Source organism: Stenella coeruleoalba (assembly GCF_951394435.1).
Source record: "Stenella coeruleoalba genome assembly, chromosome: 2".
Lineage (NCBI taxonomy): Eukaryota > Metazoa > Chordata > Mammalia > Artiodactyla > Delphinidae > Stenella > Stenella coeruleoalba.
In genome coordinates, this window is record NC_137147.1 from 41,187,648 (window position 1) to 41,209,182 (window position 21,535).

The 21,535-nt window shown below is 38.7% G+C and overlaps 1 protein-coding gene across 1 annotated transcript in view; it reads left to right on the forward strand.

The window, feature by feature from the left end:
• Positions 1–21,532, forward strand: part of CCDC175 (coiled-coil domain containing 175) — a gene marked incomplete at its 5' end in the record, with an annotated part of 74,351 nt that extends 52,819 nt beyond the window's left edge. Inside the window, 7 exons of the mRNA XM_079913567.1 lie at positions 1,968–2,106; positions 6,043–6,122; positions 7,593–7,745; positions 10,944–11,046; positions 14,649–14,692; positions 15,997–16,159; positions 21,418–21,532. Of these exons, the coding sequence (XP_079769693.1) occupies positions 1,968–2,106; positions 6,043–6,122; positions 7,593–7,745; positions 10,944–11,046; positions 14,649–14,692; positions 15,997–16,159; positions 21,418–21,518 (783 nt within the window). The 3' untranslated portion in view covers positions 21,519–21,532. The remainder of the gene's footprint in view (positions 1–1,967; positions 2,107–6,042; positions 6,123–7,592; positions 7,746–10,943; positions 11,047–14,648; positions 14,693–15,996; positions 16,160–21,417) is intronic.
• Between the last annotated feature and the right edge of the window lie 3 nt (positions 21,533–21,535).

A 21,535-nucleotide genomic window follows, 5' to 3' on the forward strand; every position in this document is an offset into this window, starting at 1 on the left:
ACCACCTTGCCTGAGCTGCAGCAGCAGCTGATACCCAAACCCTCACTCCTAGCATAAAGAAGAGCGTGGTTTCTTGTCAGGGTGCTGCTGGCAGCTTCAGCCTTGTGCAGGCAATGGGAATGAATTAATGCATTCACATGCCTCCTTATCCCCCCAGGCCATTCTTTTTTACAGAATATAGTATAGATATGCGTTTCTTAATACTGCAGTCTGGAGAATTTACTCCTGATTCTGCATAGTAATATTTTTATATTACGGTGTTTTATGTATGTTTTTGTCTTTCTGTATTATTCATAAGGATTCTAATGGTAATTTGGAATGGGACAGCATATCACTGTATTAAATAGGGTGCGAGCAAGGTGCTCTATCAAAGAGATGCCAGAATGCGGTGAACATAAGCAAGATGTGTACTAAAGGGTTAACAATCCTCTACCTTTACTAGGAAATCGACCTTGGCTTAACTTTCTGGCTCTTCCCCTCGTAGCCTGATAAAGGTGGATTATCAGTTGTATTATCAGGCAACATTGCTTATATAGAACAACCCTTTATTAGTATGCTGCATCTTGACCAGGAGAATAACTAGCGGGAAACCAGAGCATTGGGCTTTCCTGGATTTGGTGCCTCTTTTAAATGGGCATGTCCCTTGTATAGACCTAGAAGGTATGCCCAAGAGATGTTGGTTCCAATTTAAACATGGGGCTTCTAGGCCAGGGAGTCCTTCACATCTACCCCTGTGGATCTCCTTCTCTTGCACTAACTTACCACTTTGGTGAGGTCAATGGAAACTAGCCTCTGGTAGGCTATGTTGTGAGGGCATCTCCCACTGGGGAAGCATGTCTGGCATTGCTCTGCTGGTCCTCAGGGTTTCCTTTAAATTATGTGTGTATGCAACTTAGATAAAAATAAAAAAAGTTTTTAAGAGTAAACTGGGTCAATTATGGCCAGTTTAAATCTTTGAGTCTGAGTATCTATTTAAGACAGATACTCAGATACTTCTGACATGGTCATTACAGAAGAGAGATATTTATTTCTCTTTCCCGGTATAGGCTGAAGGGAAGGGGTGGCGGGCTGGAAGGGTAGCTCTGCCACCCTCGGCATGAGACTAACATCTGTGGGTCCAAGTGGCAGCTTCCATTCTCATCCTCTTCCAGCCAGGGGAAGGAGGAAGGACCCAGGGGGCATATACCCCTTCCTGTTGAGGGGCAGGACCCAGAAATGGCACACTCCACTTCCGCTCACAAACTCATTGGTCACACCCACCTGCAAGGGAAGCTGAGAACTCACTCTAGTTGGCAGCCATATGCTCAGCTAAAACTCAAAGAGTCCTGATATCGAAGGGCAGGAGAGTGGATAGTAAATGTCAGTTGGCTGTCTTTGCCTTAGTCGCTATTTTAAATCCACCCTGACTTTCTAAGAGAGATTCAACCATATTCCACTTGAAACTACATAAAACCTGAGTTTGAATAAATACGCAGGCATTTTCATGTTTTACTTTCGGCACTTTTAACCCATTTATTGTAGTATCAGATCCATTTATTTCTACCCCCTTCCCTTTCTTACTAACATCCACATTTCTTAGAGCTGGTATATACTTTGTTTTTCTGCCTGGTTTTGTTTTGTTCTTTTTCATAAAATATGATCAATCAAGAGGAAGTTTCTCAAATACGTTTTTGAGGTACACATTAGGTAGCAGTAATAGAACCATAGCAGTACAGCTATAGAACTGAAAGGATCTTTGGAGAGCCCAGTGAATTTAATCTCCTAACAGTATAGATTGCCAGAGAGTCAGTGAGTCAGCCAACAAATATTTATTAAATATCTAGTATGTGCCAGATACCTTTCTATGTACCTTAGGATAAGAGGAGTCCAGGACAGAACTTTCCCCGCCAAAGAACTTACCTTCTGCTCTAGAATAGTGTGTGAATTCTCCAAAATCATACTCACAATCAGCTTTACTGTCTTTAAAGCAAAGATTCGCTGAGGAAACACAAATTAACAAAGAAAAGGAAAGTGAACTAGTCGAGTGTCTTCCACAGCTTCAGGTGGCAGAAGAAGAATACATGGACAAAAACAGACAGTTTGAAAATCTCACTGATACTCTTACAGGTACATATGAAGCACTTAGTAATTGAACTCAAGCCCAGGTAAGGATTTCACTGTTGTCTGCTAACACAAAGTGGATCATTCATCACAAGCCAGTGGTGAAATTCTCCCAACTTCTCCCATCACCTTTAACTCTCTGTTCTCTAGTTTTTGCCTCTTCTATTAATTTCCTCTTCTCTGCACCACAATCTTACTGTTAACTCTTGTCAAATTCCTCCTTTTCTCTTTTAAAACTGTTTAAAATTAAGAATTAGTAGCAACTGTATTATATGGTTTCTCTCTGTACTTGCTAAAGGTAGAACCAACTCCTTTATCTCCTGCCATGTGGAAAATTTTTTGTTTCTTAACATGAATTTACAGCTTGACTTTAATCATTTTCTAGCTATGACTTTAATCATTTATAAGGTATGTACTCCTTACACTTTTTTCACTAATCTGCCCCTAAGGCAGAGATAGATAAGAGCTTGTCTCAGATCTGGGGGCTTCATAGAGAAGATGAAATGTGTCTGAAAGTATGCATATTTTGCATTTTATTACATGGCACACCATGTGTGTGTTTAATATAGAAGATAATTATTTTCTCCACAAAAATTGGATGTGGTCAGCTAACCCTGAACCCCAAATTTCACAGATCCAGAACCATCCCTAGAGTCTTGTTTTGAATTTGGGGAGTAAAGGATCATTATCCAAGGATTTAGGTTATTAAGAAGGACAACTTCTAGAACTTCTATCTTCTAGATGATGGAAGGAGTGCCATTGGAATCAGGTCAGGACCAAAATTACAGAAAATTTGCACATTTTTTACTGGAATGGGAGTAAAAAATGTGCATTGTGGTGGGACTGACCAGCTGGCAAAGATGAATATGGGGATAGGAATTAAAGCAGTGTGTCAAAACAGGGTAGTCATGTGGAAACCCAATATGGTCAAGTGTGAAATAAACAGATATTCAAAGTGAATAGTGGTAATTTTCAAGGAAGGTGGATTTTTAAGAATATAAGAATATTATAAGAAAAAGTACCTGGGTCTGGTTCCCATTCCTCAGTTGATTTTCCACTTTTGCCACATTTTCATTTAGTCAACTCAGTTAGGTTTTCTTGTTTTTTTACCACTTTTACCAAGACTTGCATCATATATGTACTCCGTTCCCAATTTTCTACTCCCCCACCCTTCCTTCATCCCTTCTTGCACTGGCTGGAGGATATAAGAAACACAATGAGTATAAAAATAGGCAATATATTGCAGTATATTGCAAGAACTGATTCTCTTAAGTCAAAGAAAAGGGATAAAATACTGAAGAAAGTAGAGAAAAGAGAGGAAGGCAGGAGAAAAGAAGGAAAGGGGACATAAGAGCAATGTGCTTCAGAGAGTAGGAAAGTATACTTCACCTGCCAGGAGTGAGACTTATAGAGGGTAGAATATAAAGGCTCAGTACACATAAAGAATAATGTTGTGACTTGTGATTAAATATGATGGATAAAACACATGCATCTATCTTTGCTCCCTAATAAAACTTCATAAAATATGTGCAAAAGATTTATTTAAAGATATAAACCCACAAGTACAAAGCGACTGGCAGAGAAGACATCAACAGATAATAACTAACAGCAAATTGTTGGAAGGTGTAATTGGATAGAGGTATTAGCAGAAAAAGAAGTTTAACTAGCAAGTGCTCACGGAGAAGCATAGCATGAGGACAAGAAGTTCTCTCCTCAGGACCAGGGAAGTCTTGGACATTGGAGGGCAGGGATACTGTGAAGCCTGAGATGAGTCATGGGGCTGAAGATTTGCTGGAAGTCTTTATAGCAAGCAGTTAGACCCCCAGGTCAAATGTCCTCTTCTGTGCCACTGACTGACTATTCCTCCACAATGCCAGCAGAGAAATTGGGCAAGAGGGTTCTAAACTTCAGGATATCAGATATGGCTGAGCGCAGAAAACAGGTGCTGTTCTGAGACCCCCTTCCACTGCTCAGCTTGATGAAGGCTGCCAGCCAGTTGTGTTATAACTCTTCTGTGATCCCTTCCCCACCCTGAAGATGGTTGGATTCTTCCCCAAGGACACTGAACAGTTTCAAAGAGCTCCACAGAATCTAACATTAGAGAGCCCCCCAACAAAATGGGTGATCACTTCCTGATCACTGTACAGTGAAGTCCACCCAGGAACCAAACCTTTTAGTCCCTCACCCTTAAGTAGGATTAGATAGTCAAAGATCACCAGACATCTCAGGAAAAACTCCAGCATGAATGACATAAACTAAAGCAGATAGAAAAACAGAACTTGGTGGAAACATAAACACAAATAACATAAGAATACTTTTAAAGATAAATTCTCAGTATATATTCTCTGTATATTATTATATATAATACATATATATTCTCTGTATATTGCTCAGAATATATGTTCTCTCTAGTATAGAGAATATATCTTAAAGTATATTCTTAGAGAAATAAGATATTGCATTTATGAAAAAGAACAAGATGCTTAAAAGAAAGAACAAAGAACAAAAAAAGAGCTCTTAAAAATAAAAAATATAGCAACTAAAATTTTAGAATTCAATAGGATTATAAGAAAAGTTAAGGAAATCTCTCCAAAAATAGAACAAAAAATAAGGAGATAACAGGATAAAATGGTAAGGAAATTATAAAACTGTTCTGAGGTGTCAAATATCTGACTAACAGGAAGGCCAGAAAAAGAGGCCAGAAAAAAAGTGGGAAGTATAAAGTTATCAATGAAATATTACAAACATATTTCTCAGAACTGGAGAATATGAACTTCCTATTTTAAAGGGCCTGTCAATCCCCAGTACAATATATGAAAGAAAAGACATTAAGCTACATCACTGTTGGATTTCAGGAGAAAAAAAAAAAAGAGAAGATCCTAAAAGCTTCTAGAGAGAAAAAGCAGATCTCACACAAGTCTGAGAATGGTCTCAGACTTCTTTACATCAATATCATAATAGAATTTAGAAGACATCGCCTCAAAATTTTGAGAGAAAATAATTTCCAACATTAGATACCCATCCAAACTACCAGTCAAGTATAGATTTAGAATAGAGATATATTTAGATATACAAGATCTCATTTACTCTGTCTCAGGAAGCTACATAAAATTTGCTTCAATAAACAGAGGAAATAAATCAAGAGAAAAAAAAAGGTATGAGATTCAGAAAGCAGGAGGTCCAACATGAGAGAGATGCAGAGGGAAGTCCCAGGAGGTCACCTTTGCGGCAGGACTAAAGAAAAATGTACAGAAGGTAGTGGGAGAGGGTAGAGAAGGGGAACTGATGGATTACGTAACGTGTTTGACCACGTGGGAAGTAATGTTCAGAAAGATTTTACAATTCTGTTATAGATTTTGATATGAATTAATGACATGTACATGGAAAACTAAGCAATTCTTTTAAAAAGTGAGGTAATTTTTACCTCCAGGAAAAACAAGAAACTATATAAGAAAGGAAGTGTAATCATACTACACTGTCTCATCAGTGAATAATATTTACATTGTCATAATGATCCAAACAGTTAAAATTCATTTAAACAAAATCCACAACTTCACGAGGAGGTTGAGGGAGGGAACATGGAGCTGCGGGTGTGGGCGGGAGGTGTAGGGATGGGGGTAAGTGGGCTGTGTCCTCTACTATGTTAGGAAGCGAGCAGAAGAAGTTAAGAAAGAAAAAAGTTTCTTAAAGAAAAAATTTTAAGAAAAAGATTTTTAAGAAAATGTAAGAGGAAAAAGTTAAAATGAGTTTAAAATGGTTGATTCTGAGGAGTCAAACACAGGGGTGGATGCAGCATTGGGGAGTGCCTGACTTCCAGTGTTTGTTATAAGCCTTATCATAGTGTATGGCTTCTAAAACCAGGCATATGTCTTGTTTTGATTATTGTCTTTTAATCAAAGAACATTGTAGGTGGTTATTTTTTCCTCTCTCTCTTTTTTATAGCACAAAAGCAGGAGCAGAATTTACTGAATTATGACATTTCTCAATTGTCAAGAGACTTTTTAAGATACCTTAACAAGACGGTAAAGAGTCAATGTATTCATTCTTTTTTCTTTTATTAGAATATTGGTATATACAGACAGTGATACTTACCTAGCACATTAGAGTTTTCAAGAAATTCACATTTTTTAAACTTACTCTGTTAATATCAATGTTTTGAAATTTTTAGTCACAACATACACATATGTATATAGATATATACATATACACACATATATATACGTGTGTGTGTGTTTGTATGTAGAGAGAGAGCAACTTCAGAAGCAATGAACATGTAACCTGGGACTTCCCCAGTGGTCCAGTGGTTAAGAATCCACCTTCCAATGCCAGGGGCACAGGTTCGATCCCTGGTCAGGGAATAAGATCCCAAGTGCCGTGCCACATGGCCGAAATTTCAAAAAACAAAACAAAACAAAAAACTGGAAAATCACTGGGGAGGATTCAGTTTCCTTATTTAAAAGGTAGAGATCAGAGTATGCTTCCTAAGGTTCTTTTCAGATCTGTTATTCTGGTAAATTCCTATGAAGACAAGGATAAGTGGGCCAAAGTTGTGGGTGTGGAGGGGGTGAATGAGATGGGAGCAGGTGAATAGATGCTTACTACCTTTTCAAATTTTATAATCAATACTTAATGATAAACATATGTATGTGGAGTTGGTTAATTAAAAATAAAATGTATTCTTTGAGAGTCACTGATCTCAAAAGTAACTTTCAGTGCATTATGGAAATAGAAACATATGAAGGGGAAAATTACAAGTAAGTATACTATATATATAATTCTATATTCTTTATAAGATGCTGCTAGGGATGATTATACAATGTACAAAGATTATGTGATTTATAGCAGTATAATAATAGAAAACTGCTTAGAGAATTCAGTAGAGAAAACTGTAGAGAACTCTGAAAAATCCATAAAGTAATATTCTTCTTCTTTTGAGAAATATTAAGTCCTCACTGAAAGAGCCTCAATAAATTCCACTCCCTGCTTCCCCACTTTTGCCAGGTAATTGTTCATATGTCAAAGTATATTCTATTTTGTGAAATTATCTCAACAACTTAACTTTGGCTCTTAACTTGGGATCCATAGACTCGTTTCCCAGAGTCCATTCGCTTTGGAGTTTATATAAAGTTTTTCAAGGGAAGGTGTCCATAACCTCTGCTGATGGTCAAGGAGTTACAGTTGACCCTTTAACAACATAGGTTTGAATTCTGTGGGTCCATTTATATGCAGATTTTTTTCAGTGAATGAGTACTACAGTACTACGCGGTCTGTGGTTGGTTCAATCAGCGGATGTGAAACTGGGGATACAGAGGACCAACTGTAAAGTTACACGTAGATTTTTGAGTGGAGGGGGTTTGTGCCCCTCACCCCTGCATTGTTCAAGGGTCAGTTGTAATTAGAACCCCTCTCTGAATGTGGTCCAGGCGAACTAATACACTGGGGCCCTGCTAGTTGAACTCTATGCAATAACTGTGGGTTTTATGTTTGAGCAGAATAAAGTGAAGCAAGAATTAAAACAATTAAGAGATCACGAAAGCCATAAAATCAAAGCTCATTTTGAAGTTCTAAAGCACTTAGAAAATGAAATCTATGTACATGACCTAAAAACAGATGATTTGCTTCTGGCAAATAAAAGATTAAAAGAGGTAAGTTCAAGTGCACTTCACTTTGCACAATGGTCTTGGTTGATTGTCTACACCTGCACGAGTTACAAGAGAAGAGAGAATAACTCTTAAAACTTTTTAAGTGAAACTTAAAGTACACACAGAAAAGTGCCCAAATCATAAGTGCACAGCTTAATGAATACACTGGGTAACCAACACTTAGATGAAGAAACAAAGCATCAACAGAATCCAGATATCTTCCATTGTGCCTTCCTGTCACTAACCTCCTAACAAGGGTAATGCTATACTGACTTCTAATACCATAGGCGAGTTTTGCCTGTTTTTGAACATTATATGTATGAAATGATACAATATGCACTCTGTTGCCCAACATTATGTTTTTGAGGTTCATTCTTATTACTGAGTGAAGGTATGATTCATTCATTCCTTAGTTCTGTATTGTATTGTATTGTATGTATGTATTGTATTCCATTGTATAACTAATACTACAGTTTATTTATACAGCCTACTGTTGATGGGGGTTTAGAGAGTTTCTAATTTGGACTATTACAAAGAGTGTTGCTATGAACATTCTACTACCTGTTTTTTAGTGAATAAAATTACATATTTCTTTTGGGTAAACATCTCAAGTGTAATTCTCGAGCCATAGGGAGGCATATGGTCCACTTTAGTGCTCAGTGCCAGTCTCCCAAAGACGTTGCGCTCACTGCCACTGCCAGCAGTAGTGTATGAGAGCACAGTTGTTCCTCATTCTCTATGAAACTCGGCCTTTGTCAATTTAATCATTCTGGAGGGTGTATAGAGGTGTCCCTTGGTGGTTTTAATTTGCATTTTCCTGATGATTAATGAAGCATCTATTCATAGGTTGTTGGCCACTTGGATGCCCTCTTTGTGAAGTACCTGTCCAGATCTTGTGCCTATTTAAAAAGTTAGGTTGTCTGTTTCATATTGATTGCAGCTTTTTTTAAAGCAAAGGAATTTGTTCATCCAACCCCTAAAGTTAAGGTCTCAATCTCAAATGATTAAATTTTACTTATTTATACTTGAGTTACTTATTTGAATCTGTCACTCACTGGTAACCCTGTGTGACTTTGGGCAGATCACTTAACTTGTGAGCTTCATTTTTCTCCCCTTAAAATGGGAATAACTCCTAAATTCATAGTGTGCAGGTGACTTCTTTGTAAACTGAAAGTGCAAAAGGAATGCAATTTAAAAAATATTTTTTTCTGGTAAACCTTATTGACCTCAAAGATCAGGATCTGTATCAATGTATTTCAAGAGTTTTGCACAATGCCGCACATGTAAAAGGAATTCAGTCCCATTTGATGCTCACAATAACCTGGATAATGTATGTGGATATTACATTATGTCCCTTTTATAGATTAGGAAACTGAGTCTCTTTGGGGTTTTTTTTGAATTTTTAATAACTGGAAAAATGAAAACAGTCCTACAGTGGTAAGACTCTAAGTAAGGGGATAATCTCTTTACCTCTTTGAGCAATATTTTTTTCCATTGGTTAAATGGCAACAATTTTCCCACTAATATCATGTGTTTTTTGGTAGAATTAAAATGGCATAAGAGGTACTAATGTACTTTGAAAAGGTAGATGTGCTCTGCAGAGCCCAGGTACCATCAGCAAGAACCTGCACACATCTGACACATCTTCATTCTAGCCCTTGAAACAACCTTGTAAGAAATTTCATCCACCTGTGAAATATTCCACCAGGCTGTCTTCTATCAAGATGATGTAGATTATTTATTAATCTAACTGGAATTTTCATTGCTGTTTTGGCAATGGGTGAGCAAATGGATGACTGACTATGTTAAAGACTGATTCTAAAAGTTCTGTTTTTGGATTCAAGGTCCACCTACGAGTCCCTGGATGACCCTATTCGTTTATCTTATTCACTTACCACTCTGTTTTAATGATCGCATCCCTTCATTCGACAAACATTTTAAGCATCAGTGAGTCCCAAACTCTAGGGAAGGCACAGTGAATACAAATATGAGTAAGACACGGTCCCAAGCCCTTAGAAAGCTCGCAGTCTAACTGGGGAGATGGGTATACAAATGGAATTACAATTTGGTTGTTAAGTGTGACAGTCTACACAGGGTGCATATACAGAGTCACCCAGAGCAAGAGCACCTAATCACACCACGGGAGGAGCTCCAGGGAAAAGTCTGACAGGGTGTCATTAGCATAGAGGTAGGCTTTACACCTGGGAGATGGTGAAATTCCTCAGGGATAGTGAATGAGAACAGTGAGGTGTGAACAGAGTTCTGGAGAAAGACAGCTCTTAAAGAGTCAACAGAAGAGGAGACCAAAAAGGGGGACTAAGAGAGGAAAGTTGGAGAGTTACGAGAGGCCTGCTGAGCTAGGCAAGTCTACGAATAGTGATCCATGTTCAAAGAGAGCGAGAATGATGACTTGGACTTGGCGTAAGGTGACTTGCACTTTGGTTTACTACAAAACCTTCCAGCAAGCCATGCAAAGACTGCCACAAGATCAAGGCTGCATGAGAGACCCTCTGAAACATGCTTATAAACACAGTCCTCTGGAACAGTTCCATGTCTACTTCTCCAACGGTACCAGACACTATTTCTAAGATTTTTATCAGTAGTTTCTAGTATTTGACTAATTCTCGCTTGAAACTGGGCCAGTGCCAACATTATATCCCAAAGCCCATACTTTCAGAGTTCCCAGAGACTTTAGAGGTCCTGAGCATTGGGTGGTCAGAACAGAAAGCCATGACTTTAACACTCAAACCACTGCTACCACTGCCACCCAATGCAATGAAACATCCAACTAGAGTGAGCAATTCCATAGGCTCTCCTGACTTGATCTCTGTGAGGTCTTATGAACGCCTCCAGTGAGGCATCAGTGCTGCCTTGTAACATGTACTGAACACACATTTTGCAAAAAAAAAAATCATTTTTTTTTCCTGTGAAGACAGTGTGTTTAGGCAGAATACCTTTTAATTCGTTTTTGTGGCAAATTCAGAATACCATGTTTACTTGGCTGTTGAAATGCTTACCAGGAAGTAATGTCCTTTACCTCCCTCACCAGAATGTAAGCTTAACAAGGGCTATGTTCACCACTGTTACCCTTGTACCTAGAATGGTAGGTCGCACAGAGGAGGAATCAATAAATGTTTGCTAAGTGACTGCATGGATAATTAACTAAACGACTTAAAGCAAACACATGCCTTTAATTTCCAGTATATTGCATACATAAAGAACAGCACAGAGCAACACAGAAAGGGAGCAGAAGACCTCATGTGCACCTCAGGTGACCTGTCGTCTCAGCTGACAGCTCTTCAGAGTAAGTAATGTGTCATGAATGACCTTTACATATAAAAAATAAAGTTTTGTTTAAATCAGTTTTACTGGTTTGCATATAATAAAATGCACCCATCTTAAGTTCAATGTGTTTTGACAAATGTACGTACCACTAGAACGACTAGTACCACAAGAAAGATATAGAACATTTTCATCATTGAAAAACGTCCCTTGTGTCCCTTTGTGGTTGATTTCCCACCCTACCTCCAGTCCCTAGAAACCATTGAGGTGCCTTCTGTCCCTAAGGATTAGATATAAATGGAATGATAGAGCATGCACTCTTTTGTACCTGGCTCCTTTCACTCAGCAAAGTGTTTTTTAAGATCCATCCATGTTGTTGCATATATCATCATTGGCTCTTTTTTACAGCTGTATAGTAGTGTTCCATTAAATGGATATACCATATTTTGTTTATCCATTCTCTAGATGAAGGACATTTGGATTGTTTCCAGTTTGGGGTTGCTATTTGTTTATAAGTGTTTTTGAGAATATTTGTTTTCATTTCTCTTGGGTATATACAAAGTAGGGGAATCGCTGGGTTACACCGTTAGTGTAACAGGTTTAACTTTATAAGAAATGGCCAGTTTGCCAAAGTACTTGTACAAATTTATCATCCCACTATCAATGGGATACTCCACATCCTCACCAACAATTAAAATTGTCAAAACACTTAAAATTGTTAACATTTTAGCCATTTACTAGGCATGTAATGATATTTCCTCTTTTTTTTTTTTTTTTTTTTTTTGTGATACGCGGGCCTCTCACTGCTGTGGCCTCTCCCGTTGCGGAGCACAGGCTCCGGACGCGCAGGCTCAGCGGCCATGGCTCACGGGCCCAGCCGCTCCGCGGCATGTGGGATCCTCCTGGACCGGGGCACGAACCCATATCCCCTGCATCGGCAGGCAGACCCTCAACCACTGCGCCACCAGGGAAGCCCCATGATATTTCCTCTTGACTAAGTTTTCCTGTTGACTAAGGTTGTTAAGTATCTTTTCATATGCTTTTTGGCCACTTATATATCATTTTTTGTGAAGTGTCGTGAACAAATTATCTATTACAGCATGACGTTACAAATTACTTTGCTCACAAATTGTCAATTTGGTTAGAACTTAGTGGAGGCAACTCCTGTCTGTTCTACATGACATCGGTTGGGGCCACTTGATGGCTGGGGGGTAATTCAGCAGCTGGGGACTGGAATCATCTGAAGACCCACTCACTCACAATTCTGGTGTCGATGCTGGCTCTCAGATGAATTCAGGGGAAACTGTTAACCAGAACACCTCCATGTGGCCACTCCATGCATGTAGCTGCTTGGCCTGCTGTGTTCCAAAAGTTAGCATCCCAAGAAAACAAAGTGGAAGTTCATGGCATTGTTGTGACTTGACCTTGGTAGTCAGAGTACCACTTCCACAATGTCCTAATGGTTGAGGCAGTCACCAGGCAAAAGGGGAGGGGACAGAGACATCACTACTAATGGGAAGAGTGTCAGCATCATGTTGGGGGAAGAGCATTTGAGATGAAATATATCGTGGAGCCATCTCTGGAAAATACAATCTGCCACATGTCTGTCCAAATCTTTTGCGCATTGCTTTGTGTTCTTTGTGTTTCTTATTGAGTTAAAATCGTTATATAGTCTGGAAATGAGTCCTTTTTCAGTCTGAGGCTTGACTTTTCATTTTCTTAATGGTGTCTTAGAAAAGAAGTTAAAAATTTTCTTTTGAACAAAGACTGCTTTATCTAGTTTGTCTTTTAGGGTTAGTATTTTCTGTGTCCTGTCTAATACATTTTTTTTCAACTTTTTATTAAGAAAAATTTAAAACTTACTGAAAAGTAGCGCATAGAATAATGAATCACATGTGCTCATGTCTAATACATTTTTGCCTAAGCCAAGTTCTCAAAGATTTTTTCCTACGTTATCTCTGAGTTTTTAGTTTAGCTTTTATGTCTAGATCCCTGATTCATTTCAAGTTAACTTTTTCGTATGATACGAGGTAAGGGTTGAAATGTCATGGTTTTCTCTTATGCATATTCAATTGTGCCAGCACAATTTTTGAAAAGACTCTCCTTTTAGCACTGTATTACTCAAACGATGTTTTTAAAAAATCAGTTTTATGAGTCTGTTCCTTTATTCTAAATATGTAACTTTACACCAGTGTCACACTGTCCTGGTTACTGTAGCTTCATATTCAGTCTGGAAATCATGTAATGCAAGTTCTCCACATTTGTGCTTCTCTGTTAGAATTATTTTGGCTATTTTAGATCTTTTGATTTCCATATAAGTTTTAGAATCAGTTTATTAATCTATACGCACCACACACACATACCCCTGCTGGGATCTTAATTGGGTTTGTGTTGAATCTGTAAATCTATTTGGGGAGAATTGACATCTTAACAAAATGAAGATTTCCAATCCAAGAACACAGTATATATCTCCATTTATTTAGAACTTCTTTAATTTTTCTCAGCAAGATTTTACAGCTCTTCGTATTGTTTTAGAGGTCCTCAAGACAGTCCCCATTCTTGGTGATTAGCTGGAAGGATTCACAGGACTCAGAAGTTGTTATACTTTATAGTTATTGTCTATTACAGTGAAGGGTACTGAGTAAAATCAGCAAAGGGCAAAAGGGCTTGGAGGAAACCAGGTGCAAGCTTGCAGGCATCCTCTCCCAGTGGAGTTGCAAAGATGCACTTAATTCCCCCAGCAATGACGTGTGACACATGCAAAGTGGTGCTAGGCAGGGGAGCTCACAGGGGCTTGGATGTCCAGGGTATTTATTGGAGGGGGTCAGTCACATAAACATGCAGTGCCTGTGTGAATGACCTCAGTGACTCAAGCAGCTACCGAGATGCTCAGGTGGTATTTCTCCTTTACGACGTTAGTATGGGAAATTGCATTGATTGATTTTGGAATGTCAAACCAATCTTCCACTCCAGGGATAAAACCCACTTGTTCAAAACCTAGTATTGTTTTCATATATTGCTGGATTTGATTTGCTAGTCTTTGAGCAGATTTCTCTATCTGTGTGAGACTGCCTTGCTCTGCTCACACCCCCAGCAGAGAGCCCAGTGGTCATAGCGCTCACATTTCTCCCCCTTCTTTCAGGTGTCACAGTTCTGTACTGCGCACTCTCCAGTATCTGAAAACTGGATATTGAAACAAATATACTTGTTTTATACATTTAGTCCCATTTTCTCCTTGTTTAAAGTGGGAGGGCAAGTGTTGTTCTGACATTTTGGAAGTAGGAATTTTAATTTTTTTTATTTTTTTTTTTTGTTTTTGTGATACGCGGGCCTCTCATTGTTGTGGCCTCTCCCGTTGCGGAGCAACAGGCTCCGGACGCGCAGGCTCAGCGGCCATGGCTCACGGGCCCAGCCGCTCCGCGGCATGTGGGTTCTTCCCGGACCAGGGCACGAACCCGTGTCCTCTGCATCGGCAGGCGGACTCTCAACCACTGCGCCACCAGGGAAGTCCTGGAAGTAGGAATTTTTAGATAAAAATAATTTTTGAAAAACGAATAGTGTTACTTGAATAAAAATGTTCAAATTATTTCACTAACTTTTGCATTTTAAAAATCTTTAATTTAGCACAATATTCGGATTTATGGACTGAATTTTGGACTACACTTAAGGTGAGCTTTTTTGTGTTGCCTCCATAAGTATCATACTTCTAAGATATTCACCTGCCTAATAAGTGTGTGTGTAAGGAAAGAGGTCAGGATTTGCGGGGAGTGACAGAGCTGGTGTGATCATCATATCCTACAATGTATCCTTTGTGCTGTTAGAAAACAAATTTCAACTGAGTAAATTTTAAAGATCTTATTGGCTTTATTCAACACTTCATGAATCAGGCATCATTCAAGCTAGCAGACAGGAAGGAGCCCTGAGGAGCTGTACAAATGAAAGATTTTATAGTCAGAAGGGATCAGGAACAAGGAAGTTATTCCAGGCAAAAAAGGCAGGTTGGCTGTTGCAAGGTCACTTTCATCTCAGGGATGGCAGGGGTCTACTAGGCAAATTACCTGACTAGTACTGATCAGGTAGATTCCTGATTGACTGGTTTAAGATTCCATTTCTGAGAGAACTGAAACTGTAATTAAGTCTCGCAGTTTGGTGACATGGGGTTTAGAGTAAGTGACTCCATTTTGGGCCTGTTGTCTTATTTTTAAGAGTACCAAATATCACTATGAAATCTTAATCGTTTGGGAAGCTGTCTTCCCACTCTACCACTTCAGTTAAAGTGGGAATGGGGGAATTACAATTTTTTTTTTCAAGCACAGACTGAACACAGATCATTTTAGGACAAAGTTGTCAATTCTGAACTCCATCTCTCCTCCATGTTTTACCAGCCATTCACCATCTCCAACCCTCCCCCCTTTAGAGGGAGGTAGGCTGTAGTTCAAATCCTGGTTCTGCTACTTTCTAAGTATTTAAAGTTTACATGTGATCCTTGTTTAACCCTTAAAACAGTGGCTAAGGGAAGTGTTAGTAGTGCCTTTTTTAGATGAAACTACAGAGGCTCAGAGAGTTTAAGTGACTTGCCGAAGACCAAACAGTTGATGAACTTATGGGGATTTAAAGCTCAGATCCAGCCTGATTCCAAAGTTCTTAAGCTTTAAGCCATGCTGAATCTCCTCTGCAATTCTGTGCTGCTCTTAAGATGGGCTGGCTTTTTTATACCACCACCACTACCCTACCCAGTTAAAATTTGGAGTTCAGTGAGTACTCTGTTAAATCTTCTCATTTGCTAATCCACTTTTCTGAGATCCTTTACAGAACCTTGTGAATTTGCTGTCTACAGACACTTATTTTACATGACTAGTACCAATTTTGCCTATGTATTTTTGTCTTGTGCATGACTCACTTATACAAAATATGTTTTTATTTATTTTGTTGCAATTTATATTCACATACCCCCAAATGCTACTTTTTAAAGGAATTGGTAGAGAGTGGTAATGAGACCTTGCAAGAAATAAAAAATCTGATAGGGAAGCTGCATGAAAGAGATGAAAAAATTGAGCAAATCAGTATTTGGCTTCAAGAGGAAATTGAAGAGATGCGTTTTCTTATGGAACAGGAATCTCAGACAGACCTTCTCAGTAAGTAACACCTCAAGAGCTTTGGGTAACAAAGACCTTTCTGCTATTCTACTGTAGCTGGTGACATCTAAAATAGCAAAAAAAAAAAAAAAGAGAATGCCTATCAAAAATTTAGTTATCCCCAGTAATCCATTCTCAATAATGTCACATATGTTCAATGAATGTTGATTCTCATTTGTGGGGTTGAATATGGTAATGCAGCGGTGTTGGGCAAGTCTCCCTTCCATCTGAGTGAATCTCCTAAATAACTGAATCTCAACTTCTTTCTGATTTTTTAAAACATTTTCCTCCCAAAATCTTTTTAAACTCTTTTACATACGTCCTTGTCTTCTTAAACAGAAGATATTGAACATCATTTTCCCTTTTCTTCCTGAGCTGAGTTTAGCATTAAAAACAGCAGCAACATTAAAGACAGCAATAGTTGCTGTTTTCTAGTGATGCCTTCTGGGGCTTCTGAGATGATAACACATCCTATGCAACACGAGTGACTCATGAGCAAGCAACCCGGGCTCTCCAGAGGAATATCATCCTCAATCCCTACTCTAGTGTCATGTTAGACACAAGGGCTACAGAACTCCTTCCAGATCAGGGCTGCAGCTAGAAGTGAAGGTGAATCCTCGCACAGTACAGCCCAGAGGTCCCAGGGCTGGAATCCCTTGGGAAGGTGGGATGGTGGAGGTAGAAGGGGCTGGTGAGAAGGAAGGAGAATAGAGCGTAGGGGAGAGATGAAGTGGTGAAATGAAAATAATGTCATCTGGCAAGTGTACAGATCTGTTAGAGGTTATTAAGGTTTAAAAGCATCATCATTAGATAAGCAATATTAAAGGTGGGTTGTAGAAAATTTACAAATAAGATGAAATAAAAGTAAAATGAGAGAAAGTGGTACAACTAAAAACATCTCAATATTTGGTAAAAACCAATATTCTGAGGGTATTGCTTGACAAAAGAAATAATGTTTTAGCAGCCAATAAGGAACTTTGTGGGTGAACCTTCTTATCAACCTCAAAGCTGTCTTGGTGGTCCTGCTCCAGGTTGGTGATACCTATTATGTCTTAGTGCACAAGGGTCCCTGGTGAATCTTGCTTAACTCTGCATTTTCTTTGCTAGGTCAGGCCATCCCTAGCAACTGTAGAGCAAGCAGAATTTTAAGAGCCAAATCATCTCTAGGTGTCAATTGCACTGTTTTCACACGAGCAAATCTTCCATTTTTGTCTGAAACCTGATGGAATCTTTGCATTGGAGCAAAAAAATAGACTATATTGAAGCTAAGCTAAACCCATGGAATAACTAATACCATATTCCCTTTTTCATTTATTTTGAGTACTGTCTTATTGATAACCTATGGAAAGTGGAGGATTGCAGCATGGAAAAAATTGCAGGCCACCCAAACGAGAACAAGCTGAGGCATAAAGCTTGGTAGAACAAGGGAGTCAGAGTCACCATCGCTTGTTTTTGCCAGAGATTCAGAGGCAGGTGCGGGAGTGAGAGAGGTTTAGTGTGGGGAAAAAAAGGAAGGTTTCAGGTGTGTTCCGATTGGAGGTTGTTTGCATGGGGAGGCTGGTAACAGGCTGACTAGAAGGAGGACAGCCTATGTGATTGATTAGTAAGCATACTTGGCTTTTCTCTGGTTGGTGCCAAGTTAGAAGAAGGGTCATAAAAGAGGGAAGTTGGTGGTCATTGATCAAGTTATGACTGTTCTGGGCTCATTACATATATGGTCATTGCATGGGTCTATTGTCATGTATGGTGTGGCCATTGTTGGTTTGTATATTCAGTCTCAGCATGGATCTTAATTTTTACTTCCATTTTCAACTTAAAGTATCATGTTCAGAATAGAGTAATAGTTGCTTTGAGTGAAAACCAACCCAAATAAAATATAAATAATAGGCCAGTTCAGCATGTGCCATTCATTTTTATTTCATCCAAATGGTACAATCATTTAATTAAAATTTAAGTTCATTTGATAGGCAGTCCGTATATACGACTCTTAATTAAACCGTTCTTATTCTAGACAACTGGAACAAGTTCCAGTTAATATTTATTATGAAGTATTGCAAGTATGGAAAGTATTGGCTTGGCCAAAAATTTTGTTCGGGGTTTTCTGTAAAGCTGCCCCCTCCTGTTTTTATAGGGCTCAGAGCTAAGAATGGTTGTTATATTTTCAAATAGTTGGGAAAAAATCAAAAGGATAATATTTCCTGGTGCCAGAAAATTATATGAAATTCAAATTCCTATATTTGTAGATAAAGTTTTATTGAACCCCAGCCATGCTCGTACAGTCACACATTACATATGGCTGCTTTTGTGCTACAGTGGCAGACACTGACAGGGACCATGTGGCTCGCCACACCTAAATTATCTATTACGGAAAAGGTTTGCCAAACCCTGAGCTAGAGTATTGCATCTTCTCCTTTGATCACTCATGGAGTGGGTGAGATTTTTTTTTGGCAACATGGCAAACCCTAAGGATCCTAGGCCATGCAATGATAAACATGCTCTGTTACACAGTGACCAATTCCGGAAAAAATTAAAATATTCTTTCTGTTGTTGGAAATGAAAAGAATATCACTTAATTTTATAAGAAAAAACACATATTTCTACTGAAAATATTTTCAGTCAATAGATTACTGATTGGAGGAATTTCAATTCAAAAAGTCAGTACTGTTTGCAGCCACTGAAATGTTCCTAACTGGGCATACTGATACTTGAAATTCCTCCTGTTTTTAAGGTTTCATCCATGTTTCACTATTAACACTAAACTGAATTCCACAAGTATTTACTGAATGCCTATTCTGTGCCAAGTACCATGTTAGGCTCTGGGGTTACAGTGGTGAATGAAAACAGGTATAATCCCTGCCCAAATGGAATTCACAGTCTAGTACAGAAGCCGGCAAATGTTAAAGGGCCATAATATTTTTTGGCTTTGTCACCCATAAGGTCTCTGTAGCAACTACTCAGGTCTGCCATTGTAGCAGAATTGCCCCTGTAGTTTGCCCACCCCTGACACAGTGGGAGAACCAAGTATTATGCAAATGTATGTAAAACCTATTGTCATAGGAATTTTACAGGTGGGGTATGAGACCTATGAGAGAACCTTAGAGGGAGAGAGACTTGACCTAGTTAAGGAATCGGGAGAGGTCTCTGGAGAACTGGAAATGGAGCTGAGATGTAAAGGAGGATTTCTGGATTCCCTTACTCCACTTGTTTCTGCTCCTGGAGCACTACCACCACATGGGCTTTGGAGGAAGGTGGACCTGGGATGGAATCTCAGCTCTGCTTCTTACGTGTTATTTAACTTCCACTCTCCAGTTGCCCTGGTTAAATATGAATGCTAACTAACAGGAATAATAAATAATGCCTCAGACACAAATTAGGCACTGAGATCCCTGAAATCTTCGGCCCTCCTGAGGAGATAATAGTCACCCTGGCTCCTTGAATTACTTGAACATCTCTGAGGCACCTCTCAGCTCTTGGATATTTCGCGTTGAAAGTATTCTGTCACTGATGGACTTCTAGAGAAGCCCTTGATCTCTTCCAGCTTAACAGCCCTCTCCTGCCCTCTTCTGGCCACAATGTGTCACTGTGGCCCTGCCGGTCCTGGTGCTCTCCTTCAGGGTCACTGCACTATCTGTATTAGCATATTGAATACCTTTGAGCCCTGTACTAGAGCACATGCCCAGTTACTGAGTCGAACAAGACCAGTCCCTGAAACTGGTCATACACTGTGAGAAGCAGACAAGTGAAGAGATGATTAGAATATGGTGGATTCCTTCTAGTGAGTGGCTATGGAGGGTAAAGAGGCACCTCTCAATCTTTTGGGGCGTTGGGAATATACAGGGATGTCTTCCTGAAGGAGCAGCTGACGTAAGCTGGCCAGGAACAGTAATAGCGTGGCTGAGTGGAGATCTGCTGGGGGTACCAGTTGGCAAGAGTGGGGGATAGGCTTGGCCGAATGTGAAATGCCAGACTTCACCCTGAAAACTAAAATCGTTACTTTTTGCTTTAACGTTCTTTCTTGTAAATTAAAGGTAAATAAGTTAATTCTTGGTGTATACCTAAACCAAATAGTAACTGTGTACAGATTATTTGTAAAGAAGTATTAAAAATAATTTTGTTTAAAAATTCCAAAAATCCCTGAGTATTATACCATGTACTATAACTTAGGTTACAGATAAACACTTTGTGTGCTAATCAAATATTTTAACTTGATATGTGCTCTACAGAAGACTTTTTTAGGCCAAGAGATATTTTTAGAGAAAGATCAAAAAATTCGTGTAACTCTCTGTTAAAGTTATCTTTTTGTTATTGTGATGAAAAGGACTTGATATAATTTATTTTGATCATTTAATTCTGGAAAAGAGCCTAATTATTGAAGCAGAATCAAAATTTCAGTAAGAAATACTTAAAAAAATCATTTGCTCAGAAATTTTCAAAAGATCTCTTCGAAAAATTAAGATCTGAACTAGGAAGAGAGTTTAGACCATGGTTTTCAAACATTAGAGTCACCTGGAGGAAGTTTTAAAAATCCCTCTGCTCAGCCAGACCAATTCACCCTGAATCTCCGGGGGTGAGACCCCGGCGTGTTTTTAGAACTCTCTCCAGCTGGCTCCATTGGGCAGCCAAGTCTTGAAAACTATCGGTTTGAGACAAATATATAACAATGTAATTGTTATTTTTATCAGTTGACCCAAATTAAGAAAATATTTTAACTTTTATATTACCTATCCAGTACTAGTTAGCAAAGTAATTACTATACACTGTAGCAGCCAGAGTAGTAATACAGTACAAGGATCTAAGACAAAACAAAGCCGAGCTAGAAAAAGGGTTGTTTTTTGTGTATTTTTAATGACCATTTTAACAAATTATTTAGTAACATTAGCAACCACAGTTGCTATGAATTGTTCTAGTCTTGTTCTTAAGGAAGCAAATTAAAAATGCAAATATGTATTATTTCCGAAATTCTTTGCATTTGAGGACTTGTAATCATATTACTTGCACAATTTCTCCTTTTGCATACGCACTTTTCTGCTAGAAGAGGACACTGGAGGGGAAAATAATTATTAAAATGACTCCAAATGTACTGCGACAAAAAGATAGTCCTGGTAATCAGATGCATGATCCCTCAGCACCATCCCCCACCCCACCCCCGCCCATTATACAATCGTCCAGTTGAGGATTCTTGGGGCAATTTAAAATTGTAACTACATAAACCTATATAAGATACATATAGACTTTTTACATTTTATTTATTCCTACAGAAAATAAGAAGAAACAGAGTCCTATCAAAAGAATCCGTCTCCCAGTGGTTGAATGTACTATGAAAAAAAATCAACAAAGAAAAACTAACAAAATAACTTAAAGGATACACCTGTTGTG